This window comes from Geotrypetes seraphini, chromosome 10 (assembly GCF_902459505.1).
Source record: "Geotrypetes seraphini chromosome 10, aGeoSer1.1, whole genome shotgun sequence".
Taxonomy (NCBI): domain Eukaryota; kingdom Metazoa; phylum Chordata; class Amphibia; order Gymnophiona; family Dermophiidae; genus Geotrypetes; species Geotrypetes seraphini.
Window position 1 is genome coordinate 134,967,591 of NC_047093.1, and position 27,813 is coordinate 134,995,403.

General features: G+C 42.3%; 1 protein-coding gene across 1 annotated transcript in view; it reads right to left on the reverse strand.

Moving 5' to 3' along the window:
• Nucleotides 1-11,802: 11,802 nt before the first annotated feature.
• The window catches only part of LOC117368603, a 33,330-nt gene continuing 17,319 nt past the window's right edge, over nt 11,803-27,813 (reverse strand). The window contains exons 5-10 of the mRNA XM_033962331.1: nt 23,795-24,022; nt 17,715-17,830; nt 15,662-15,972; nt 15,168-15,388; nt 14,459-14,582; nt 11,803-12,811 (exon numbers count right to left, since the gene is read on the reverse strand). Of these exons, the coding sequence (XP_033818222.1) occupies nt 11,901-12,811; nt 14,459-14,582; nt 15,168-15,388; nt 15,662-15,972; nt 17,715-17,830; nt 23,795-24,022 (1,911 nt within the window). The 3' untranslated portion in view covers nt 11,803-11,900. The remainder of the gene's footprint in view (nt 12,812-14,458; nt 14,583-15,167; nt 15,389-15,661; nt 15,973-17,714; nt 17,831-23,794; nt 24,023-27,813) is intronic.

A 27,813-nucleotide genomic window follows, 5' to 3' on the forward strand; every position in this document is an offset into this window, starting at 1 on the left:
TGAGAGGAATACTGTCTGACTCTCTACACAGTCCCAAAAACAGCTCTTTAAAAGCAAAACCAGCTCTTTAAAAGCTATGTGGAAAAACAACCAGGTATTTTCCTCAGTGATTTCAGACAAAATATAAACCACCATAGAATGTCCTTGATCCAAGGTCAACAATCTAAATAACACTTCAGAGCAGTAATCAGGAGGAACTGTTATTACAATCCTGTGGGGCACAACGAGATGAAAAACAGATTTTTATACACAGGTGCAGTAAAGAGGAGCTTCCAAGAAAATGACAACATCTGGATTTCTGTTTAGCTGATGTGGGCAGAAGTCAAACTTAGGCACTTTAGCCATTTAAACCTACTCTCTGCCTCTTGTTCCCCAACATGTTCTGTGAGCACCCAACTGCACTCCAAAATATACTGGGCTAGATTCAATAAATGGCCCCCCAAAGTAGGCTCCAGAATGATCCGTGCTAAGCTAGAATTTCGTAAAAGACTCACTGCATGGAGCGTCCTATATAGAATACAAGTGTAGTGCGTTAATAGTAGTAAAAGATGTGTAAAGTTAGGCACCTAGATTGATACACCTAGCCAATCTAGGAGCTTTAATTGGCGCCAATAACAAGCAAGTAGCATCTCATAACTGTCTTAAAATTAATTGGATGGTAGGTGCCTAGGCATGGTCAGGGGACAGTTCATGGGCGTGTTTTTCATGTACGCATCTGTTTTGGACTTAGGCGCTGGTATCTAGGCCAAGAAAACCCTAGCATAAATAGGGGGCCTCTAAGGTACGGTTACCAGATTTTTCTTCAGGAAAATCCAGATCCATGGCTACATCCCCAAGACTGCCCAGATCCCCCTCTGTCACACCCTGTTCTACCCGCCCCAGATGTCATCCGGATATGCATGAGAACTGACCCAATCCAGAATTTGGTTATGCATATGCAAGAGTCTGCGACCAGGAAGTAATGTCAGAGGGCGAGTCGAGGCTGGTGCAAGCAACAGGTTGTAGCTAGAGGTACGGGGCAAGGAAGTGAAGGCTCGTGTGCGGCAGGGAAGAATTGGGAAGGAGCGGAGCAGAGAGGAGGAGAGGTGTTGGCGCCCCCATCAAGACAGCACCTAGAGCGGTCCACCTCTGCCCCCACACCCTCTTTGGAGTTACGTGTATAATGAAGGAGATGCACATGTTATAGAATAGGATGCAGGGCAGTTCCAATTACTGCCAAGAGCTCGTTAACAACAGTTGTTGACTGTTATCACCTAATTGGCTAATTAGTTTACTCCTGGATCTGTGATCCACACTCATATTTGCATGCCGAAATTTCTGCAACCTGGGAATCTGGGAGACCGCAGCCTCAATTCTTTACATGGCGCCTAAAACATAGGTACTGAGGAACGTGGCGCACAGCGCATTTCAATCTTAAGTTAGACACCTGAGAATGGAATGGTACAGAACCGTTCATGGAACAAAGCGTTTATGAACAAGTTGAAAAATTGAAGGTGGACAAAGCTTTGGGACCCGATGGGATCCATCCCAGGTTATTGAAGGAGCTCCGAAAGGTTCTGGCAGGTCCTCTTAAAGATTTGTTAAAAAAATCTTTAGAGATGGGAGAGGAGCGGATGTGGTCCCTCTTCACAAAAGTGGTTGTAGAGATGAATCGGGAAACTACAGGCCGGTAAGCCTCACTTCAGTTATTGGGAAAATATTGGAAATGTTGCTGAAGTACAGGATAGCTGCAGTGTTCTTTGCTCACAGGTTTAAAGACAATAGACTGTTTTCAGTCCAATTCTTTATATGTGAGTTTGCAAACCATTGGATCCCTGTGAAAGGCGTGTTCGCCGAACATGAACCATGTAGGATCCGGTTGGATTTTTATCACTATTTTTTATCATTGTACTTTTTTTATTGAATTTTCATGGTTTTATATGTCAATGTTTGATAAATTATCTCCAGAACATCTGTATCCACAGTTTTTGGTTTTGTTTTCATTGGTGGATTGTTTTCACTGTGGATCATTGGGTCTCCCCATTTTTCTTTATTATAATAGGCAGCACAGAAGAACATTCATATAACATAGCAGGAGATACCTTCCATTGAGTGATTCCAGTAAATTCTTGCAGCCACCTAAATCTGTGCATACCTGTCCCACCCCCTCTGTCCCCAGGACCACAATCGCTTCAGCTCCAGTTCCTCAGCTCCCTCTTATCAGGTCTCTACATGCTGTAAGTCATTGCAGAGAGAGACTGAAAGCTACTACTTAAGCCTGGGGGGGGGGCATCATAGATATTCCATATCTCTGATGCAACGTCCTGTGAGCATAGAATGTGCACAGGAAAGGCCCTGCTGGCCAGAGCGGTAACTTTCAGGTTCTCTCTGCTGCAAATTTCAGCACCTGGAGGGGAGCTAAGAAATAAGCTGGAGCTAATCGGGGTGAGAGATGCTTAACTGGGGAGAGGGGAAAGGTGCTAGACCTGAGGGTGAGCAAAGGGAAGAGAGAGAGAAAACCCTGGAACAAAGGAAGGAGGAAGAGAGGAGGCAGATGCTGGAACAGGCTGAGAAGCAGAGGAAAGAGAGAGAGATCTGGAGGAAACAGGAGGAAGATGCTGGACTGGGGGAGGGGAAGCAGAGAGAATAAATGGAGATACTGGACCAATAGAGGTTGAGAAAGATGCCAGATCACGGAGAAGAGAGGGGTCAGGGTACAGGAGGATGGAAAGAGAGAGGCAAGACATTTGGGGGGGGGGGGGCAGGGACACAGAAGAGATGGTTGTGGCCATGAAGGGAACAGGGACACAGAGAGTTAAAACTGGATACAGGAGCTTTTGCTCCCACTTTTGTCTTCCCTCCCTCCCTTCCTTCCTTCCTGGACTTGCCATAGGCTGTCACCCCCCAGGCCTACTTTACCTCTCTTGTGGTCTTTGGTGAGTCAGGAGGAAAGCAAAAAGAAGATGACAAAACTCTGCACAAAACTAAAAGGATCTGAGACCACCAGACCTTCAAACAAACTTTTGGATGAGAATGTTCATTGAATTAGATTACTACATTAGCTTATTTCTATTGTCTAATTGTTGAATGGATAACCTGAGGCCTCATGATGCAGGCTTTTTTTTAAATATATATATCTTTATTCATTTTGAAGCCATAAATAAGTGCAACATATTATACAAGCATATTACACTATAAAAGCACTTCAATTCAATCAAAATTGTAATCTATGGCAAATAGATATATCACCCTCCCATACTTATATTCAAAAATTGCACTCAAATTAAAGAATTAAAAATATTTTCCAATCCCCACTCCCACCCACCCTGGACGTGCATGATCAAAGGGTAAAATCAACAATCACTCTACAAAATTTTGTCATTGGCTCCCAAATCCTCAGAAACTTCTTATAATGCTCCTGTTTTATAGCCATAATATGTTCCATTTTAAAGATGTGACTGAAAGACTCCCACCAAAAGGTATAGTTCAATCAATCCCAGTTTTTCCAATTCCTTAAAATAAGCTGTATAGCAACCCCTGTCATAATAAAGAGAAGTTTGTTATTGTGAGATGATATTTGGCTTTTAGTGCAGGCTTTGTAGCCGAAACACAGTCCATGTCGAGTCTGTTTTTCTTGTTCCACTTCCTATTGTTGACATTAAAAGCTCTGATCTTCTCTGCTCCTTTGTTCATCCTTTTGGTGAGTCAGGACAGGAGAGAGCCCCGGATACTTCTGTCCATCTTGTGTACACAGTCAAAATGACGGCAACAATTTCCAGCAGCAATCTCACAAGATTTGCCACTAGAGGTCATGGCAGCCATTTTGAGACTGTAGCCAGCATGGGCAGGAGAAATCTACAGTCACTCCATTCCCATGCCAGATCCAATCCCAAAATGGTTACTGCAACCTCTAGTTGCAGTTTCGTGGCAGCCATTTTGACTGTTGCCATTGAATGTGGAGAAGCAACCGGGGATCGCTTTTGCCAAAAAACCACAAGTGTGGTAAGATAGGCCTGCCAGTGGCAATGGCAACCTACAGATAGGCAGAGGAGGAATGAGTCTGGGAGTGGGTTTACATGGGTGGAGCTCCCACTTATGCACATAATTATCAAAATTTCTTCTCTTCTCTTAGGTTTTCTTATGTTACATGTGTAAGGGAAGGGGTAAAACGTGGACCTCACGGACCAGACAGACCTCGCGGTTCTAAACCCGCACATCCTTAAAAATCTGAGGTCCGTGCCGCTTGTAGTTAGTTTCTGGTTCTGACAGACGTCGGTGGCAGTTTAGTGCTGACGGATCCGTCTCAGCATAGGGAGGGAAAAGTATTAGGATCCGTCAGCGCTACAATGTCATCGAGGTCTTTCAGAGCCGATTTACTGGGGCTGCAGGAAACCAGTTTAAAGGATTCGTTTTAGAGCCGCTCCAGAACTAGCACTAGTCTCTGGCTCTGACAGACCTCGGTGACATTTTAGTGCTGACGGATCCTAATACTTTTTCCTCCCTATGCCGAGACGGATCCGTCAGCACTAAACTGTCACCGAGGTCTGTCAGAGCCAGAAACTAACTACAAATGGCACGGACTTCAGATTTTTAAGGACGTGCGGGTTTAGATTCGTGAGGTCCGTCAGGTCCGTGAAGTCCGCGTTTTACCCCTTCCCCATGTGTAACTGACCTTTGCATGTTAATATTTACACCAGCTCTAGGCCTGGCACTAAGTATTTTTTGGGCCTAGTATTTACATTGGTGTGATATAAAGGCCTCCTTCACAGATGGAAGAAGTAGATAGAGATTTAATAGTAGACATTCAGAACATATCTAAAAAAGGGGAAGTCTTGCTAATAGGTGATTTTAACATGCCAGATGTTGATTGGGGTATCCCTATTGCAGGATCTTCTAGAAGTAGGGAGATTCTTGATTCTCTACAAGGAGAACTATTCAGCAATTGGTAATGGAATCCACATAGGATGGGGTCAAACTGGACTTAGTGCTTACAAACAGGGAAAGTGTTTCTGATGTTACAGTGGATGATCATCTGGCATCCAGTGATCACTGCATGGTACGGTTTAATATTAAGATAATAATAATAATAATAACTTTATTCTTCTATACCGCCACAATCTTGCGACTTCTAGGCGGTTTACAATCAAGAGAGCTGGACATTCAGCGAGTTACAATGTGCAGATAGAGGAAATACAGAGTGCAGAAACTTTAAGGAAGCAAAATTATAGATATACAATTTGCTACACACAGCGCTGTACAGAGTCACAAAGAAGACAGTCCCCACTTGAAAGAACTTATAATCTAAAAACATGCAAGACAAACAGGATGTCACAGATACAGTTAAAGGAAGGTTGGTGGGCAGTAGGGTTATGAATTGAAGGGTTATAGGCAACATATTGTTACACATGGGTTCTAAACTACCTTTTTTGGATGGGGGTTTACGTCAAGGAATTATTGAATAGATGGGAACATCTGGAAGGAGTGGAAATGCAGTGGGCAAAACTGAAAGAGTGATTGTAAGGGCGACAAACCTTTTTATAAGGCAAGTAAGAGGAAACGAAAGCCGATTTGGTGCTCACAAGTAGTAGCTGAGAAAGTAAGGAATAAGATTGCAGAAAGAGGAAGACAGGCAAAAATATCTGGAAAAGTTAAGAGAAGCTCGTCGTGTAGTCAGGAAAGCAAAGATGCAAATGGAAGAAAAAATAGCTGACACAGTAAAACGGGGAGCCAAAACATTTTTTTTAGATATATTAGTGATAGGAAGAAGTGCAAAAGTGGCATTGTGAGACTCAAAGGTGAAGGGGAGGAATATGTAGAAGCTGATAAAGAAAAGGTCAAATTGCTTAACAAATATTTCTGTTCTGTGTTCATGGCTGAAGCGCTGGGAATGGGACCACAGAAGACAAATGAAAATAGGGATGGAGGAGTAATAGACCCTGATCGATTTTCAGAGGGTTGTATTCATGAGCAGCTAGCTAAAATAAAGGTAGACAAAGTGATGGAGCCAAATGGTGTACATAACATAAGAACATAAGCAATGCCTCTGCTGGGTCAGACCTGAGGTCTATAGTGCCCAGCAGTCCGCTCACACGGTGGTCCAACAGGTCCAGGACCTGTATAGTAATACTCTATCTATACACCTCTATCCCCTTTTCCAGTAGGAAATTGTCCAATCCTTTCTTGAACCCCAGTACCGCACTCTGCCCTATTACGGCCTCTGGAATTCCAGGTGTCCACCACACGTTGGGTAAAAAAGAACTTCCTAGCATTCGTTTTGAATCTGTCCCCTTTGAACTTTTCTGAAAGTCCTCTTGTTCTTTTATTATTTGAAAGTTTGAAGAATCTGTCTCTCTCTACTCTCTCTATGCCCTTCTTGATCTTGTAAGTCTCTATCATATCCCCTCTAAGTCTCCTCTTCTCCAGGGAAAAGAAATCCATTTTCTCCAATCTCTCAGCATATGGAAGGTTTTCCATCCCCTTTATCAGACGCGTCGCTCTCATCTGAACCCTCTCGAGTAACGCCATGTCCTTCTTAAGGTACGGCGACCAATATTGTACGCAGTACTCCAGATGCAGACGCACCATCACCCGATACAATGGCAGGATAACTTCTTTCGTTCTGGTTGTAATACCCTTCTTGATTATGCCTAGCATTCTGTTTGCCTTCTTAGCGGCCACTGCGCACTGTGCCGTCGGCTTCATTGTCATGTTCACCATTACCCCCAAGTCTCTTTCTTGGGTACTCTCATTTAATAACATCCCTCCCATCGTATAGTTGTACCTCGGGTTTCTGTTTCCCACATGTAATACTTTACATTTCTCAACGTTGAACTTCATTTGCCATCTCGTCGCCCATTCCCCTAGTTTGTTCAAGTCCCTTTTCAATTCTTTGCAGTCGACTTTAGTCCGAGCTCCACTAAATAGTTTGTGTCGTCCGCAAATTTTATTATCTCACACTTTGTCCCTGTTTCTAGATCATTTATGAATATATTAAATAGCATCGGCCCGAGCACCAAGCCCTGTGGGACCCCACTCGTGACCTTCCTCCAGTCCGAGTAGTGGCCCTTCACTCCTACCCTCTGTTTCCTACCCGCCAACCAGTTTCTGATCCATGTATGTACGTCTCCTTCCACCCCATGGTTCTTCAGTTTCCGGAGTAGGCGTTCATGGGGCACCTTGTCAAAGGCTTTTTGGAAATCTAGACATATGATGTCTATGGGGTCTCCTTTGTCCATCCGTTTGTTAATTCCTTTGAAGAAGTGCAATAAGTTCGTTAGGCACGATCTCCCCTTGCAGAAACCATGTTGGCTGGTTATCAGAAGTTTGTTTCTTTCAAAATGTTCATCGATGTTTTCTTTTATCAATGCTTCCGCCATTTTCCCCGAGTGCTGAAGGAACTTAGGGAAGTTCTAGTAGCTCCGCTGACTGACCTTTTCAATGAGTCTCTAGAGTCGGAAGTGGTACCGGAGGACTGGAGAAGGGCGGATGTGGTCCCTCTCCATAAAAGTGGAAGTAAGGAAGAAGTAGGGAATTGCAGGCCGTTAAGTCTGACTTCTGTCAAAAGCATATTAATGGAAATAATTTTAAAACAGAGAATGGTCAAGTTTGTGGAATCCTGTCGATTACAAGACCAGAGGCAACATGGATTCACTTAGAGGTAGGTCTTAGACAAATCTGATCAATTTCTTTGACTGGGTGACCAGAGAATTAGATAGAGGATGTGCGCTAGATGTAGTGTACTCATATTTAGATTTTAGCAAAGCCTTTGACAGTGTTCTACACAGACATCTAATAGATAAACTGAGTGCCCTCGAGATGGATCCCAAAGTGACAGGCTGGGTCAAGAACTGGTTGAGTGGAAGGCGATAGAGGGTAGTGATCAGTGGAGATCACTCTAAGGCACAGGTGTCAAAGTCGGTCCTCGAGGGCCGGAATCCAGTCGGGTTTTCAGGATTTCCCCAATGAATATGCATGAGATCTATGTGCATGCACTGCTTTCAATGCATATTCATTGGGGAAATCCTGAAAACCCGACTGGATTACGGCCCTCGAGGAGGGACTTTGACACCCCTGCTCTAAGGAAAGGGATGTTACCAGTAGTGTACCTCAAGGTTCTGTTCATGGGCCTGTCCTTTTTAACATTTTTATAAACTATATTTCTGAAGGGTTGTCAGGTAAGATTTGCCTCTTTGCGGATGCTACCAAAATCTGCAATAGAGTAGACACACCAGATGGTGTGAATAACATGAAGAAAGAGCTGGCGAAGCTTGAAGAATGGTCTGAAATTTGGCAGATAAGAACATAAGAACATAAGCAGTGCCTCCGCCGGGTCAGACCAGAGGTCCATCCCGCCCAGCAGTCCGCCCCCGCGGCAGCCCAACAGGTCATGACCTGCCTTAATCACCAGAAGGGGCCCCCTTGCCCCCTAGGTTTCTCATCGAAGTCCTATCTTCCCATCAATGTCCTAACCCTCCGGCCTTGCACCTGCACGAACTGGTGAGCTGTCTATACTTATGCAACACCCCAGCACCTCCCTCAGTACCCCACGATCCCCTTTTCCCTCAGGAATCTGTCCATTCCCTGTTTGAATCCCTGTACTGTACTCTGCCGGATCACTTCCTCCGGGAGCGCATTCCATTTGTCCACAACCCTTTGGGTGAAGAAAAACTTCCTTGCATTTGATTTGAACCTATCTCCCTTCAGTTTCTCTGAGTGCCCCCTCGTACCTGTCGTCCCTTTTAGTCTGAAGAACCTGTCCCTGTCCACCCTCTCTATGCCCCTAAGTATTTTGAAGGTCTCTATCATATCCCCCCTGAGCCTCCTCTTTTCCAAAGAGAAGAGCCCCAGTTTATCCAGCCTCTCAGCATATGGGCAGTTTTCCAGCCCTCTTACCAGTTTCGTTGCCCTCCTTTGCACTCTCTCAAGAACTGCCATGTCCTTCTTGAGGTGCGGCGACCAATATTGAATGCAGTATTCCAGATGTGGGCGCACCATCGCTCGATACAGCGGCATGATGACTTCCCGCGTCCTGGTTGATATGCCCCTCTTGATGATGCCCAGCATCCTGTTGGCTTTCTTCGAGGCTGCTGCACACTGTGCGGATGGTTTCATGGATGGATCCACTAGCACACCCAAGTCTCTCTCAAGTCCGGTGTCTTCCAGCAATCTCCCCCCCATTTTATACTCGAACAACGGGTTCTTTTTCCCTATGTGCATGACCTTGCATTTATCTACGTTAAAGCGCATTTGCCATTTGTTTGCCCAGTCCTTCAGCTTATCGAGGTCCCTTTGCAGTTCCTCACACTCCTCCCTGGTCCTAACTCTGGCGCAGAGCTTGGTATCGTCTGCAAATTTTATAACCTCACACTTTGCCTCCGTTTCCAAGTCATTGATAAATATGTTGAAGAGTAGCGGCCCCAGCACCGATCCCTGCGGCACACCGCTCGTGACTCCCCGCCAGTCAGAATATTGGCCCTTTACTCCGACCCTCTGTAGTCTACCTGACAGCCAGTGCTTGATAAAAGTTAATGTTAAGAAATGCAAGGTCATGCATTTGTGCTGCAAAAGCCCGAGGGAATGGTACAGTTTAGGGAGTAAAGAGCTTATATGCATGGAAGAAGAGCGGGACTTGTGTGTGATTGTATGTGATGATTTTAAGGTATCCAAACAGGTTGAAAAGGTGATGGTGAAAGTTAGAAGGATGCTAGGTTGCCTAGGGAGAGGTATGGCCAGTAGGAAAAAGGAGGTATTGATGCCCCTGTATAAGACTTTGGTGAGATCTAATTTAGAATATTGTGTACAATTCTAGAGGCCGCACCTTCAAAAAGATATAAAAAGAATTGATTCGGTCCAGAGGAAGGCTACTAAAATGGTATGTGGTCTTCATCATAAGGCATTTGGGACAGTCTTAAAGATCTCAATCTGTATACTTCAGAGGAAAGGCGGGAGAGGGGAGATATGATAGAAATGTTTAAATACCTATGTAATGTAAATGTGCATCAGTCGAGTCTCTTTCATTTGAAAGGAAGCTCTGGAATGAGAGGGCATAGGATGAAGTTAAGAGGTGATAGGTTCCGGAGTAATCTAAGGAAATACTTTTTTACAGAAAGGGTGGTAGATGCATGGAATAGTCTCCCAGAAGATGTGGTGGAGACAGAGCCTGTCTGAATTCAAAAGGGCTTGGGATAGTAAGCAGCATACTGCGCTAACCCCGCCCTTAAGTGTTCAGGAATAATGACAATTGCACATATATTACCAGTCCAATATTGTTTATTAATATTAACAGCAAATTCTTGCATCAAAAGGCATATGTGCAATGGAGACCTGTCAGGAATGAAAATTGCACATCTTCTGAAGCAATACATGGTCTCAGGGAAACCCCTGCCACCAGGTTCACTTATATACTTTTGCAGTGCCTAGTATGACATCGCACCTGTCAACCAATCGGCCAACAGAGGATATCCTTAGATTTTTTGAACAAAGAAATTCCTTTTAACATAGTTATCAGTTCAAAAAAGTTTTACAAATTATACACAGCAATTTCTGAATGTATAACACATTACAGGAAAAGTTTGAATCCAAAACCAGCTCTCTGTCAGGAACTCGTGCTTTGGAGAAATCTGACAGCTTCAAATTTCACTGAGTTTCTTATTTCTGGGTTGTTGACACATTAGTTTCCCGATTTAATGAAAGAGTTTCAACAGCAGGCCGTCGTTGATATTATGGCTTTTACTATATTCAATAATGATATCAGTGTTTATATTTTAACAGTTTACCTCGACCCTGAAGAAAATTTGTTCTTTGAAAAATGCATGTCGGTAGGGGTGAAAGAAGATAATATCACAGATAAGTCATGTGATGTTCTTCATATTATAATAATGAAATTAAAAAGAAAAAATGAAAAAATCTTTAATTGAATAGTTATAGTTTATACTTTAGCACTACATATACTTAATAAAGATTGGACTCACGAAGAATACAGCAACCGGCAATCCATTGCCTGGATGCAGTCCGAAGGTCCATACATATATAGATTACAAGCAAGAAACAAGAAGATCTTAAGAATATAACACTTTAATATCCATGTAGTTCTGTATATTATATGGGCTGTAAAAGGCATCTATTAATATTATCTTGATACATATCATCAGCGAAGGACAGTTCAATTGAACTTTAGTGGATTTTCTATAGTAAGATTATAGATATATTAAAAGTATACACAAGGGAATCCCTTTATTGTAACTGTTATGATGTATTCAGATGTCATGTGAGATAGTAGCTTTGAGAATCACATTAGATATGTAAACAATGAGTTACCTTCCTCAGGGGTCCTAACAAATGTAAATAAAAATAACAAAAACCCAAGAATATGCAATTGATATACAATTATTGGACATATGGTGTGCTAAAGTGATAAAGCAATAATCTGTATAATGTGGTGAAAAATCATAGTCTGAAGAAATAATGCATAAAAGGTGTGAATGCATTTGTTAGGACCGCTGAGGAAGGCGTGTTTACCGAAACAAGGACCGTTTCGGGTTCCTTGGTTTGTAAAAAGGTGGTATCTTTGACCGCATTTAATATTTGATATAATAAACATAGCCTGCATCTTGTACAGATTGTCTGCAGTTTTTTCTTGTTTTGTGTTTGCAACTCTGACTGGTGCCTTTCCAGAAATGACACCAGTCAGGTATACCTCTGATCAACTGTATCCTTCTGCTTTCCTTCTAATGCTAGTCCTTTGCCCTTTTCTATACATTCTCCATTACTTTTCTTAAAAAACAAATTCCTATAATGCACCCCATTGGATTATCCTATTGACTATGCTCTCCCAGTACAACCACTATTTTAATCTTTCTACAGGTTCATTTCTTCAGTACTGGAGGGTAGAATATAAAGTCCGTGACTTTAGTTATACTGTTTTACATACTGGTAGATTTTTTTCCAATTAAATGCTCCCTTGTGTTCATCTCAGGCCTGAGCAGAATAATGTAGCACTTTGGGATAAAGATACAGCTCAACAGTCCTGTACTAGATAACAGCATTGCAAATATCTCCACAGTTACCATGTATTTGTCCTTTGTACTCAGGTAAACCGGGATGAAGGACACCCAAACACTGCAGAACACCAGCATACTGAAAGTGATCAATTGGGCCTCATTGAAACTGTTAGGTAAACGTCTGGCTAAGAAAGCAACAATGAAACTTAATATAGCCAAAAAGCCCATATACCCAATCACACTGTAAAATGCAAAGAGGGAGCCTTCATTGCATATTAGTATCATCTTTCCAGGATCTGTCTGTATGTCGTAGTCTGGGAATGGGGGAGAGATGAGTAACCACGCAGTGCAGATCAGAACTTCACCCAGGGAGCACAGAAGGACCAAGAAGCTGAGTACTCTGGACCCCACCCATTCCTTTAACCTGCTTCCAGGCTTTGTGGCTTTGAAAGCAATGACAACTGTGATGGTTTTTGCCAGGACTGCAGAAACAGAGACTGAGAAAATGATCCCAAAAGCAGTTTGCCGGAGCAGACAGGTCAGCTTCTCCGGACGCCCAATGAATAGCAAGGAACAGAGGAAGGAGAGCATGAGGGAGAGAAGGAGGATGTAACTGAGATCCCGGTTATTGGCTTTCACTACAGCAGTCTCTCGATATTTAAGAAATATTCCTAGAGTTCCAGCAGTGATTGCACATAATACAATGGCCAAAGAAGCCAAAGCCGCACCCAGTGGATCCTCGTAGGAAAGGAACTCTCTGGTTCTTGGAATGCAGCCGTCTCGCTTCTTCGTGGGCCACTGGTCATCGGGACATTTCAGACATTTTTCCATATCTAAAAATGAACTGTATTTTTGTCAGCATTTGAATAAAATATGCTATTTTTATATTTAAATTTTATTATTGTAGTTTGAAAACTAAGAACAAATATATACAAAACAGTCATCTGTAAAACAAATATCAAATATTCATTTCAAGAGAATTCTAAGTTGTGTATTTCCGTGTGGGAGAGACAAGGCGGATTTGAAACGGTAAGCCCACACCTTGGTCCAAAGAGTATCAGTCCTGCATTTCCCTAGAAGAGTTTTCCCATGAATCCATATAGCGAAAACGAGAAGGTGCTATTTTTAAGGGAACAAATTTAAGTCTGAAGCTCACATTTTGATACATTCACTAAAGAGGAACAACACTATTTGGGTCAATATTCATCCACCATGGTCAGCATTTTTTTTTCTTCAACACCAGTTGTGGCAATTAAATAAAACTCATATATTCAGTGCCAATATCTGCTGATTCTGCTGCCTTTTCATCCAGATATTTATCCACCCACCGCCTCAGTACTATCTGGATTTTCAGCTGTGCTTTACAAATCAGTGGTAGCATTGGCTAGGGGAATTATCCAGATGAAGGTGGAAAGAAATTTTTTAACAGGGCACCTATCATAAAAGGGTAAGAAATTGCCCTACTTATGAGGGTACTATTTCATTAGAAGAGTCGTATAACAGGATATATTTATTTGTTACACTTGTAATTGTGAATCTACGGTTCATTGACTGGGTTAATCACACAAAGGATTATTTTACATGAGCAAAGTACATGCAACATGGCACATACTTTTCAACTAGGCAGTATTCTTGGAAGGGTTTTTACACATGTACGTTACCATGTAATTTACTGCTTATAGTTGCTGCCCTGTAATGGAATTATTCCCATTATAGCTTTCATTATCCAGGTAATTACTTTTGAATATCAGGCGCAAGGAAAGGGAAAGAGGGATGAAGCAGGAATAGTCTGTGAAAATATTTCTTTACAGAAAGAAAACTTTCCTCTTTTACAAAGCTGTGCAGCCACAGCTCAGTAGCTCATTAATTCCCAGTGGGCTTCAGTTCAGTTACCACAGTAATCGCCTTCATAAGTGATCCGAATGATTAAAATGTATCTGTGGAGCCACACTGCTAAAAGAGCACAACAAATGAGTATACCCAACTGTGTACCCTTTTGTGCGCCCTGAAGAATTATAATCTACTATTTGGTTGAGCTCTTTGTTCTTTATCTGTATTTGTTTTAGCATTGGTCTTCTCGTTTATTCTTGTTTTAAAATTTGTGGAATAAAATAACTGTGAATCTCAAAATATAAATGGACTCATTTTGGTAAAGTTATCAACCATCACAACTTCTCTTGTTAAAGCCGGAGCTATTAAGTGTTCCTAAGATAGCAGTTATGTGAAAAATACAAGCTGTGGAATGACACTTCACGAGAAACCAAAGACTCATTTGTTTGCTGTGGTATTTTATTGGTTTAAATATTGTCATATTGATTTTGTTTTAATATATGATATCAGTTTATCTTTATTTATTGTGCATGTGAAGTAGTTAACTGCTCAGAAGTGTAACAATGGATTGGTATAAACATAACAGACAAAGTGAAATGAAGTTTTTCTTTTATTGTATCCTTATTTTTCTTGATTACTGTTTTTCTTACCTGTTGCATTGGAGAACTCTCCCTCAGCACAAGGGACACAGTCATAGCAACATTTCGGGCTCCCCTCTTTGGGAGCCTTCCTGTATCCTGGCCTACAGCTCTTGCTGCACACAGAACGAGGAGTCTGAGGAACAACAGCAAGGACAACTTGTGAGCATTCACATGAGACAGGTTCTATTTCCCATGCCCACATAATCCCAGAGTCATTTTGAGAAAGACATTAGATAAAGGGTTTCCCTTCTCTTATCCTGCTTCTTCTAGGTATTTCTGACACAGGTATGTATTATTCAGATTTTGAGGTGGGTGGATGGGAAGGGGGAAAGTGACCACAGGGGGAGTGTGGTTGGTGATTTCTTAATCTCTCCAGTGGTCATTTGGTCAGTTTGGGTATCTTTTTAACAGATGCTTTTAAAACAGGTCTAGCTCCAAACATTTAAATTCTGTCCTGGAGAAAGTACAGCTGTAGTAAGTCGAACGCTGCCGATGTTTAAGGTGGGAGGAGAAATACCAGAGAGTACGGTGTCGGCAAGCAATGCCGATGAGTGCAGTAGAGACAAAAGAGCAGTAGAAATTGCACAAGAGAGTCAGTGAATCCGAATTACTAAATAAGGTAATGCAGTTCAGTGAGACAAGTTCGGCAGTCTTGAAGTAGAAAGTCACTCATGCAGCTATGTGCCCAACGGTAGATGGTGGAGAATCAGAATCAAACACTGTCAATCGGGGTTGGTGAAGTTTCCTCGATGTAGGTGGCCAGGAGCTCCGGGTCGGTGAAGTCTTTTGTTTGATTTAAGTATGTCACCCGCATCCACGCTGGATAGAAAAGACCAAAGAGGGCACCCATCTTCTTTAGTTGAGGTCGGAAAGCAAGGAGCTGCAGCCGAGCTTTCACCTTGTTCTTGTGTAGATCCGGGAGAATAAGAATCCTGTTTCCTTCATGAGTAAGAAGAGCCATGGATCTTGCTTTTTGTTGGATAGCGATTACTTGAGGGTATCTCAATATTTTCATAACGATGGGTCGTGGTCTGCGGTCGCGCGGGAGTCTAGAAGATGGCGACCGGTGGGCACGTTCTATCTCGAAGTCGTGAGTGAAAGATATGCCCAGCAGTTTGGGGAGAAATGCTTCCAGAAAGGTAACTATGTTATTTCCTTCCTGCCCCTCCGGTACCCCCAGAAGACGCAAATTATTTCAGCGAGAACGATTACTCGCATCCTCCATTTCTTTCTCCAGGGCCAGTGTGCGTTTCACGTGGCCCTGTAGCGTCTTTACATTAGCCTCTGTAGTGGCCGACCTTATTTCCAAATCAGCCAATTTGGATTTGAATGTAGTCAAATCGGTATGGATCACGGCGATGTCTTCCTTCAGCTCCGATATAGCCTCCTTTGTGTCTGTCATTAGATCTTGCACTGTTTTGATTGCTTGCCACAGATCAGACATGGATGTCTCTGAAGTGGAAGTTTTCACCGGAGATGGTGGGTCTGGCTTATGACGATTGCTCTCTGTAGTTGAAGCCATACTTCATACAGCAGAAGATGTTAGTTTGAGGGGAAAAAACGATTTTAGTGCAGCAAAAGAGCTAAAAGTAGTAAAAGGTTGCTGGAGCTATTGTTCAAGCGACCATCCCAGTCGGGCTCAACAGCGCCCCCCCCCCCCTTAGTCGGGCTCAACAGCGCCCCCCCCCCCCCCCCCCGGCTCTCCATATCTAGCTTTGCATGTAACTATGGCTTAATTTCTCTCTTGTGCAATTTTAATGTTCGTAGATCTCTACTGTACTCCTCCGTACTACATGCTGACAACGTGCTCCTTGGTGTGCTACTCCCAGCTTTGGGCCTTGGCCTTGTCAGACATGATATTCGATGTACATATCTTGGGAATTGCTGATGGCTTTCTTTATTTAGCCTTTCAAGTGATTATGGCGTAATTTTTCTTTTGTGCGATTTCTACTGCTCTTTGTCTATGCTACGCCCCTCTGCACTACGGGTTGACCTCCTACCCTCAGCTATATCACTTCCCGCCATGGACCTCGGCCGTGTTTGACTTGCTTCAATTGTACTCTTCCCTGGTAATGCTATCGGCTCTCTCTATTTAGCCTCTGGGAAGGGATAAAACGCGGACCTCATGGACCTGACGGACCTCGCGGATCTAAACCCGTACGGCCTTAAAAATCTGAGGTCCGTGTCAGTCCGGTGTCCGTGCCACTTGTAGCTTCTGTCGCTGACAGACCTTGATGAGATTTTAGCACTGACAGATCCGTCTTAGCATAGGGAGGGAAAAGTGTTAGGATCCGTCAGCGCTAAAATTTCTTCGAGGTCTGTCAGAGCCAGAGACTAGTGCTGGAGTTTGAAGACTTCTTTTCCATAACGCACGTCCAAAACCTATGTCCCCGCTCTCTTGACTTCTGCTCTGCCGCTCCAGCACTAGTCTCTGGCTCTGACAGACCTCGAAGAGATTTTAGCGCTGACGGATCCTAACACTTTTCCCTCCCTATGCTGAGACGGATCCGTCAGCGCTAAAATCTCATCAAGGTCTGTCAGCGACAGAAACTACAAGCGGTATGGACACCGGACCGACACGGACCTCAGATTTTTAAGGCCATACGGGTTTAGATCCGCAAGGTCCATCAGGTCCGTAAGGTCCGCATTTTACCCCTTCCCTTAGCCTCTCAAGTATGTATGGCTTAATTTCTCTCGTGTGAAATTTCTATATGTTCGTTGTCTATAATGCACTCTTTTGAATCACATGCTGACAGCGTGCTCCTTGTTTTGTCACTTTCAGCTCGGGGCCTCTGCCTTGTCAGACCTGCTATTTGATGTGCTTATCCCTGGATATGCTGTCAGTTTTTTTTCTATTTCTATTTTTCTATTTAGTCTCCCATTTAATCATTTAATCATAGCTTAGTTTTTCTTGTGTACAAGTTTTAATGTTTCCTCTGTCTTTACTGCACTCCTGTGCAACGTGGGCTGACATCGTGCTCTCTGGTATGTCACTTCCCGCCTTGGATCTCGGCCTTGTTGATTTGCTATTAGCCATATTCATCTTTGGATATGATGTCGGCTTTGTATATTTAGCCTCTTACTGTGTATTACAGCCTTATGCTTTCCTCTACGGTCACTCTGATGCTTTGTTTATATTAACAATGTGCTCATGTATCTGTTATGCCTTCATTAGTCTCACCTCAAATGTTTCATTGCCTTACTTGTTATGACTGGCTTTTCTCCAATTAGCCTAAATTGGTTCAGATGTTTACTCTGGTTTTACTGCTTGACCTTGCTGACATCCTGTTTATTCAGGGTAATGGAGCATGCAGCAAGAGCTACTTTCTCTGTTATTAGGTTTGCTGGTGTGGGTTTTTCATTGGCTGTCAGGCCTTGGCACTTCAGACACCAATATTTTATGGCCTGCTGCTTTTTTACAGCTGTTTTTTTCACCTTTTCAGGTATATCTTTTTGCTCTCTGTTGTTATCTCTCTTCATTGGTTTTTCTCTGATATTTACCACATATGTTTCTTTTTTTACTAGATATGTATGCAGGTTTTGATTTGTATTCAGTCTCATATGTTTCATATACAGACATTACAAGGAATGTCAAGGATCTTAATAATGTAATAAAGCAACGTAAATTACTGTCTTATCTGGATGATATTAAATCGAATATTATTTTGCTCCAGGAAACTCATCTTAATGCTGCTGACTCTGCCAAGTTTAACAAATGTGTTTTTCACCCTCCTTTTTTCTCCCCGGCAGTGAATGTAATGTAATGTAATGTAATGTAATTTATTTCTTATATACCGCTACATCCGTTAGGTTCTAAGCGGTTTACAGAAAATATACATTAAGATTAGAAATAAGAAAGGTACTTGAAAAATTCCCTTACTGTCCCGAAGGCTCACAATCTAACTAAAGTACCTGGAGGGTAATAGAGAAGTGAAAAGTAGAGTTAGAGGAAAAATAAAAATAAAATAAACATTTTAACAAGACAGCATTGATCTAAATACTTTGGGAGGTAGAAGAGAGGAGAGAAAGGAATAGAAGCAGAAGGGGGAGACGTTGAACAGTAGAATTCTGGTATGAATGGTAAGAATGGTGTCATTACTCTAGTACGGCAACACTCCTCCATCTCTACACTTTTCAGTTCTCATGATACATATGATAGATGGGTAAGTGCTAAATTATCTATTGCAAATCATGCATTGCGCATTATTAATATTTATGCACCTAATATTGATTCTCTAGACTTTTTTTCATAATATCGCCAACCATGTATTGCAGGATCCGGACACTCCCGTAGTCATAGGGGGGGATTTTAACCTCATATTGGACCCGGATAGAGACCGTAAATCACATGCCCCATATAAAAAATCAAGGTCTTGGTATGCTTTGCATGATATTATGACTCAGCTACAACTTACAGATCCATGGAGAATTCATCATAGGGATGCTAAACAATTCACATTCTTTTCTGCCCCTCATGCAACATACTCCAGGATTGATTATTTTCTTGTAAGCTCAGCTCTCTTGTCACACATCCTATCCTCTGATATTCACTCCATAACTGTTTCGGATCATGCTGCCATCACTATGACTTGCACTCATTTTTCCCTAGAACCTCGCAGTAAGCAATGGCGGTTTAACTCATCGCTCCTTACTCAGGATCAATTTACGGATTGCATTAATGCTGCCATTGAAGAATTTTTCAAATTTAACAATCCTTCTGATACTAATTGGATCGTTACCTGGGATACTTTTAAGGCATATATCCGTGGCAATATTATTCAATTTTCAGCTAATCTCCATTCTTCTCAGAAAAAAGCACAACGTGATATAGAATCTCGCATTCGTATAGCTGAATCCCTCCATCTCTCCGATACATCTAACATTCAAGTTTTAACAGACTTTCGTAATCTTAGACTACAGTACAACTCTCTTCTGAGCTCATCCGCTGCCAACTCTGTTTTTGTTCAGGCATCCACATATTACGCCGACAATAACAAACCGGGTCATTTACTTGCGAACTATCTTAAAAAATCTAAAGATAAGATCACCATACCATCCATTAAGGATGCTTCTGGACAAGTATCTACAGACTCTTCCTCCATATCCTCTACCTTTCATGACTTCTATCAACACCTCTACTCCTCAGAAACCCCATCATCTAGCCCTCATCTTAACTCCTTTCTATCCTTTCCTCATCCTTCCCTCTCACTTACTGAGACTTCTCCACTCTCCTCCCCCTTTTCTGCTCAGGAACTCACTGACGCCAACAACTCCTTAAAGTCGAATAAATCTCCAGGCCCCGATGGACTTACAGTCGAGTTTTACAAAGTCTTTCTCCCTAGTCTGCTTCCACATATGCTGTCCTTTTTTCAGTTTCTCTGTACTCAAGGTACGTCTTCTGGCTCCTTTACAGAGGCCACCCTCATTGTATTTACCAAACCCGGAAAAGACCCCCAAGATATCAAAAACTATAGACCTATTTCTCTAATCAATGTGGATGCTAAACTCTTTGCTAAAATTCTTGCTTCTCGTCTCCAATCTGTTCTTCCTTCTCTTATCTCTCCTGATCAATCTGGTTTTATCCATAATCGTTACTCTTCCAATAACACCCGTCTTTTATCTCATATTATCCATCACACTACATCTCACTCAGATAGACTCTTGATAATGGCCCTTGACGCCAAAAAAGTCTTTGATCGCCTGGAATGGCATTTTCTTTTTCATATTCTCCGATGGTATGGATTTCCAGATCCATTTATTGACATGATCAAAGTTCTATATTCCCACCCGACGACACGGATTATGATTAACGGAAATATTTTGCAACCTTTCTATCCATCCTGCGGTACAAGGCAGGGTTGCCCTCTCTCCCCATTACTTTTCAATCTTGCCCTAGAACCGTTATTAGCGGCTATCAGAAATGACCATAGAATTTGTGGCTTCCAATATGGCCAATTCTCAGTTAAACATTCGGCATATGTGGACGATATTCTTCTCTACATCACTCCGGAATCTCTTTCTCCTGTTCTTGAACAAATTCGACAGTACTCTGGTATATCTGGTTATAAATTGAACATCAATAAATCGGAAATTCTTCCGCTAAATTGCATAGGTATTCAAACTGATTCAAGTAATTTTGGTTTCATTTGGTCCCCTACCAAAATTAAATATCTTGGTCTACTCTTTGGACCTTCTATTGATTCCACATTAAAACTAAATTCTGATTATCTTCTCTATCATTAACTCATGCACTTCTAGGTGGTCCCCTCTTAATTTATCCTGGTGGGGCAGACTTTCTATGATATGAATGATGATAACCCGCAAAATAAATTATATTCTCAGTATGCTTCCCTTTCTTCTTCCTTCCTCCGTTTATTCTCGTATTGAACATCTCCTTTCTTCCTTTTTGTGGCAAAGTAAACAACCCCGGATTGCTTTACGTAAATTAAAATGTCCGCAGGACCAGGGAGGTGTCAACTTCCCGAATTTCCGCGACTACCATTATGCTTTCCTGCTCTCTCAAGGCTCCCTATGATCGAACCTCTTTTCTATAACCACGCCACCCACATGGTTATTTTAGAACACACGTTACTAGATACATATTTCCTGCAACATGCGTCTGCCACTCCCTTGCCTTCAAAGGCCAAATGCAATCCGATATTACTTAGTACTTGGCAGGCACTCCACCATATTGATTCCATTTCTGAGAACAAATTAGCTGATTCACTTTCAGCACCGATCTGGTATAATCCTAAACTCAAAATAGATAATGCAGTGATAATTTGGAAATCCTGGCAAAACAAGGTCTTTGGACTATTCAACATCTTATTAACGTGGATAATTGGATTACCTTTTCTGACATCATGGCTAAATTCCACATCCCTCCCACCCAATATTTCAATTAGATACAACTGCATCATGGTCATACTGCGAGGTTCCCATCTATCACAACGTTGCATACTGCTCCGGACTTACACTCCAAGATTCAATTATTCTCAGCTTCCAAAGGCCAATCTTCCAATTGGTACAAATATATGCAGACAAAATCCCATCCTTTCCTTACTGAATCAATATCTAAGTGGGTTCCGCTGTTACAATCCCCACTCACCGAGCATATTTGGTTGGCGTTATGGCCCAGATTATTTAAATCCCTCCACTCAGCCTCTCATAGACAAACGGCTCTTTTCTTATATCATAGAGCCTTCTGGACCCCTGTTAAAACAGCCAAAATAACGAAATCCTCAGATAACTCCTGCTGGACCTGCAAATCATCTGAGGGATCTTTGCGGCATATGATCTATGAATGCCCTCAATTGCAGGCCTATTGGAATTCGATCTGGTGCACGATTGCCAAAATTTTATCCATCACTGATCCTCTCTCATTTGATATTTTGATCCTGGGATCCACTGCACTCACTGCCCATCTACCTGTGTATCATGACCGACTTTTGACACTTTTATTAATTCTTGCCATTCAACTCATTTTACACAATTGGAAAGATTTTACAAAATTAGATTTCAATCAATGGTGGAACTCCATGTGTCTCCACAGTAAATTTGAATGACATATGGCTGAACGTCATAACTCAATAACGACTTTTGACAAAACTTGGTCGATTTTGACAAATTTCAGCATTTAGACCCTTGACCATCATCCAGACCATCTACTCATAGCTTTCTGGTTTAATCATGCTTACTCTATCTTCTGTATCATATCATACTGCCATATCAGCGTCTGCTGACATTATAACATACTTACCTGTAAAGTACTTAGCAGTGAATGTATTATACCTTCTCTCTCTCGACATTCTTCCATCTTTCCTATATGATGTTTGTATATCTCATTCCTATTTCTTATTTATGATTTGCATACATAGATGAATGTTATATTATTTACTGCTCATATATTTTATGCTTCAGCCACATCTCATTTGTGTAATCAGATATACTTGATGGGTGTCACCACCCGGTTTATAACCTATGCTTCCTTGAAAGATCTTTTTCTTTTTGTTTAGATATTGTTATTCTTTCTAAAACCAATAAAAATTTTCTTGAACAAAAAAAAAAATAAATTCTTTCCTGGACATCTTTTTGAAAGATTCAATTATCCCCGCAAGATATCCAAGTCTAAGCATGCCCCAAACCCACCCATAGCACACCACCAAAACACCACTCTTTTGGATGCACAGTAGCTGGGATGCCTCTCCAAATGTCCTGAAAGTTGGTTATGAAAATTGGCACTTGGACATCCTGATAATTAAAACGTCCAAGTGCCAGTGTATGCCGTTTTTGGATGTCAACTATATTATCACAATTAGCTAGGTGAAGTAAACATATTAATCATAGAATAACCTTCATCTAACCGTGAACAAAACAGCAAATCAGCCAAAATGAAGTACCCCTAGACGGCAATCAAAATGAAGTATCCAAGACCGCGATCAAAACAGCAAATCAGCCAAAACGAAGTATCCAAGACAACGATCAAACCAGCAAATAAGCCAAAATGAAGTATCCAAGACCGTGATCAAAATGAAGTATCCAAGACCGCGATCGAAATGAAGTATCCAAGACCGCGATCAAACCAGCAAATCAGCCAAAACGAAGTATCCAAGACCGCGATCAAACTGAAGTATCCAAGACCGCAATCAAACCAGCAAATCAGCCAAAATGAAGTATCCAAGACCGCAATCAAAATGAAGTATCCAAGAACTCAATCAAAATGAAGTATCCAAGACCGTGATCAAAATGAAGTATCCAAGACCGTAATCAAACCAGCAAATCAGCCAAAACGAAGTATCCAAGACCACGATCAAAATGAAGTATCCAAGACTGCGATCAAACCAGCAAATCAGCCAAAACGAAGTACTCAAGACCGTGATCAAAATGAAGTATCCAAGACTTCGATCAAACTGAAGTATCCAAGACTGTGATCAAACCAGCAAATTGGCCAAAATGAAGAATCCAAGACCACGATCAAAACAGCAAATCGGCCAAAGTGAAGTGACTGAGATTGAGCCTCCTTGATGGATTTTATTGTTAGTAATGTACTGAATAGGGTGCAGCTACTTGTATGTATCTAGAGATGAGCTAATATTGACTTCATCTGGTGTCCAGATGTCACTGAAGTATGACTGATGCTGTTCCTGGTCCTCGTGATCCCACAGCACAAATGCCAGCCACAGAACATGAACCCAGGTCTCCCACAAAGTAATTTACATACTGTCACTGAGCTGGTGGTCCAATGACACTCTAATCTTTTTAATGCCAGCCAGGATGACCTGTAATACTCTCTCTTAATATGAGGATGCTGACCCTGAGTATCAGAACAATGTAATTCACCCTCACCTGTTTAAAGAGCGGTTGCCACTGGATGGCGCTCTCGTTGATGAAGAGTTGTTGATCTGAAGGGGCAGAAGGATGAAAGCTGCCCACAAGGTTTTGGATGAGGGCTCCGTTGGGCAAATAAATCCAATTTAGAATGTCATATCGAGTGGGAGTGTCCCCTTTCTCATCAAAGAAAATCTCATTTCCAATAGAAGGTTTAAAATGAATATTCCTAAGAAAATTATTCAGCTGGAAAAAAAAAGGAAACAATCAGGAAATTGCATGGAGAAAGTGCTGGAAACTCACCTGAACGTATGAGGTGAGGTACCAGAGAGCAATATTTTCAGTACCAGTGAGAGGTGACTGGATATGTAGGCATGACAAGAATGCAAAGTCTATATGTAAGAAAGGTATATGGCAGGGGACATTAATTTGTGTTTTAGCAGATATGTGAATTTTATGAAGGTAAATTCCTATCTACTATAATAAAACCCGAAGTGCACATGTGCACTCCTACCTGCGTGTTCCGTATGTCTGTGGCAGAAGGAGTGCGCATGCGTGCTTAGGATTCTATTGCCTTGGGAGAAAAAACGGCACCACACTCGCGGAACCCCAAGGATGTTCTGAGCAAAGTTATTTTTAAGTTCTAAGCTGCAGTGGCGGCTCCTCTCATGAGCCCCACCTGAGTCGGAGAAGTCTTCCAATGTAGGCGGGGATCATGAAATGAGCCGCCGTGGCAGCTTTAAACTTAAAAATACCTCCGGCACAGAACTAAACGGTCGACAAAAGAATGTCATCATTGCATGTGATCCCAGACGCTCCTCACGCACACTAGCAGGCAAAACAGCTTCCCACACACCCGAGCAACCTCTAAGCATGGCCCACCCTGCTCTTCAGCTCCTCCAGACAGTGGCAGACCTATCCACAGCCAGGAAATATTGTAAGGCCCTCTGCTGCTCTTCTGTCCTCCTCTTCTAAACAGCCAGATGCTGGACAGGGGAATCAGGTAAGGGATGCTGCAGTACAGGGGGAGAAGGGAGGAGGTGCTGCTGGGCAGGGGGGGAGGAAACAGGAAGGGAGGCCTACTGCTGGACAGGGGGAGCAGGGAAGAGGTGCTGCTGAGCAGGGGGATGTAACAGGAAGAGAGGCCTACTGCTGGACAGAGGGGAGCAGGGAACAGGTGCTGGGCAGGGGAAAGGTAAAACGAAGGGAGAAGGGCTGCTGCTGGACAGGGGAAACAGTGAAGGGGTGCTGCTGGACAGGGGGGAATGTAAAAGGAAGGGAGAAGGGCTGCTTCTGGACAGGGGGAGCAGGGAAGAGGTGCTGCTGGACAGGGGAGGTAAAAGGAAGGGAGAAGGGCTACTGAAAGACAGGGGGAGGAAAGAGAGACAGAAAGAAAGACAGACAGCAGGAGGGAGACAGAAAGAAAGATAGAAAGCAGCCAAGGAGAAAAAAAAAAAAGAAAGACAAAGACACATATCTATTCTAGCACCTGTTAATGTAACGGGCTTAAAGACTAGTTGATGCATATTTATTTATTGACCTGGGGCACGGGAAGGATTAAGTAACTTGCATAGGGTCAACATGGATTTGAACCCACAACCTTAACATACTGAGGTTGTAGCTTTAACCACTGCACTACATGCTTCCCTCCTTGTTGTTACTGTCACAATGGCTTGGTTTCCCTATATTGATACTACTGGCTTTGAATTCACTGCACAACAATTTTTTGGTTAAGTCTTGATTCCTGAAAAGTTTTTGGTGATTATGACAGGTACCAACTTGGTATGCTCAAATATGGTTTTGGTTTTACTGCATCACGTAAGAACTATGAGAAATAGACATTTTTATGTTTACTGACAATAAAATATATAGTCAAGTTTACGTTTCGCACAAGCGACTAAATGAAACAGAATTAAAAGTGTTTTGCTCCCGAGTTTCTTTTATATTCAGTGTCTGGTGCATCACGTTGTAGCATCCAACAATAGTCGGCAAGCATTGACGGATTCCAATTGCCCTGGTATCGTTTCTCCATCGTAGCTATGTCTTGATGAAACCTTTCACCGTGCTCGTCACTCACAGCACCGAGATTTGCGGGGAAGAAGTCCAAGTGTGAATGGAGGAAATGAATCTTGAGTGACATATTGCACTTCATTCTCTTGTATGCTTTGAGAAGTTTGTCTACCAGCTGAATGTAGTTTGGGGCTCTGTAATTGCCCAGAAAATTGTCAACAACGTCTTTCAAGGCTTTCCAGCCAATTTTTTCCGGCCCAACTAACAGATCTTCAAATCGCTTGTCACTCATAACATGTCTGATCTGGGGGCCAACAAAAATACCCTCTTTGATCTTGGCATCAGTTATTCTTGGGAACATCTGTCTTAAATAACGAAAACCTTCCCCTTCCTTGTTCATTGCTTTCACAAAATTCTTCATGAGTCCCAGTTTAATGTGAAGAGGAGGCAAAAATATCTTTGTCGGGTCAACAAGCGATTCATGTGCTACATTTTTCTGTCCTGGAACTAACTTTTTACGGAGTGGCCAGTTCTTTCTAGAATAGTGCGACTCTCTGTCTCGGCTGTCCCATTCGCAGATGAAACAGCAGTACTTTGTATAGCCAAGCTGCAGTCCTAGTAACAGAGCAACGACTTTGAGGTCTCCACAGATATTCCAGTTATACCTGGTATACTGGACATACTTTAGTAACATTTCCATATTCTCATATGTTTCTTTCATATGTGCTGCATAGCCAACAGGTACTGAAGGATAAACGTTGCCATTGTGCAACAGAACAGCTTTCAGGCTTAACATTGACGAATCAATGAAAAGACGCCACTCTTCCGGGTTGTGATCACAACCAAAGACCGAGAACAATCCTTCAATGTCACAACAGAAACAGAGACTGTCGACTTGTGCAAAAAATTTGGTTATATCATGATGCCGGTCTCGAAACACAGAAATTTTCGTACCTGGTGATAGCAAACACCATTCCTGCAGTCTCGAACCTAGCAGCTCAGCTTTTGCTTTTGACAGACCCAAATCTCTGACCAAATCGTTCAATTCGGACTGTGTTATCAGATGTGGATCGCCTGATGAGGATGGTTCAAAATCCGGGTCAATGTCACTGTTAGAACCCTGCACTGCAGTTTCTTCATCTGGTTCGTCTAAGGTCCAATCCTCTGGTGGTTTCGGAACTGGAAGACTGTCATCATGTGGCATGGGTCTCATTGCTGAAGGCAGATTAGGATATTCAATTGACTTCTTGTTTTTGGCAGAGAAACCAGACACATTAGTCAAACAGAAATAACAGTCCGTCACATGGTCTTTCTGTTCTCGCCATATCATCGGAACAGCAAATGGCATCGTCTTTCGAGTACCTCTGAGCCAGGCTCTCAGACTAACAGCACATGTCGCACAGCAAATGTGAGGCGCCCATTGCTTGTCTTGATCACCTATTTTGCAGCCAAAATACAGATGATAGGCTTTCTTTACAAGGGCAGTCATCGAACGTCTCTGAGGCGTAAGTGTATATTCCCCACAGATATAGCAGAATGTGTCGCGGCTGTTACGACACCGACGAGACATATTGCCCGACACCAAAACGTCTATAGCATCAAGCTTACTTACTGTTATATTGCTACAGCTACTATACTACTATACTTTACTATACTGATACTATATACACACACGGACTATCTATATTAACCAAATGAGCAGGATCGGTGTATGGAAGCCACCATTATAGCATGGTGAGACAGCGCAAGCTCGTTCAGACCTGCCCAGACATGCCCAGGATGTCATCTTCCATAAAACAGCTTCCAACCTGGCTAGATTTTATGCATGGACATACCCAGGCGGCACAAACCGTTGTTGATAAGACACTTATGGGAGAAAAAATTGTTTGCATCCAAATATAAGAAAAAATCACGACAAAATTGAAGATTTCTCTGAAATGGTACGTGATGGGTAATTTTTGATGTAATATTCATGATCAGCACCCAAAATTCTATAAGAAACACCCAGCAGTGTTCAGGAAGCAAAA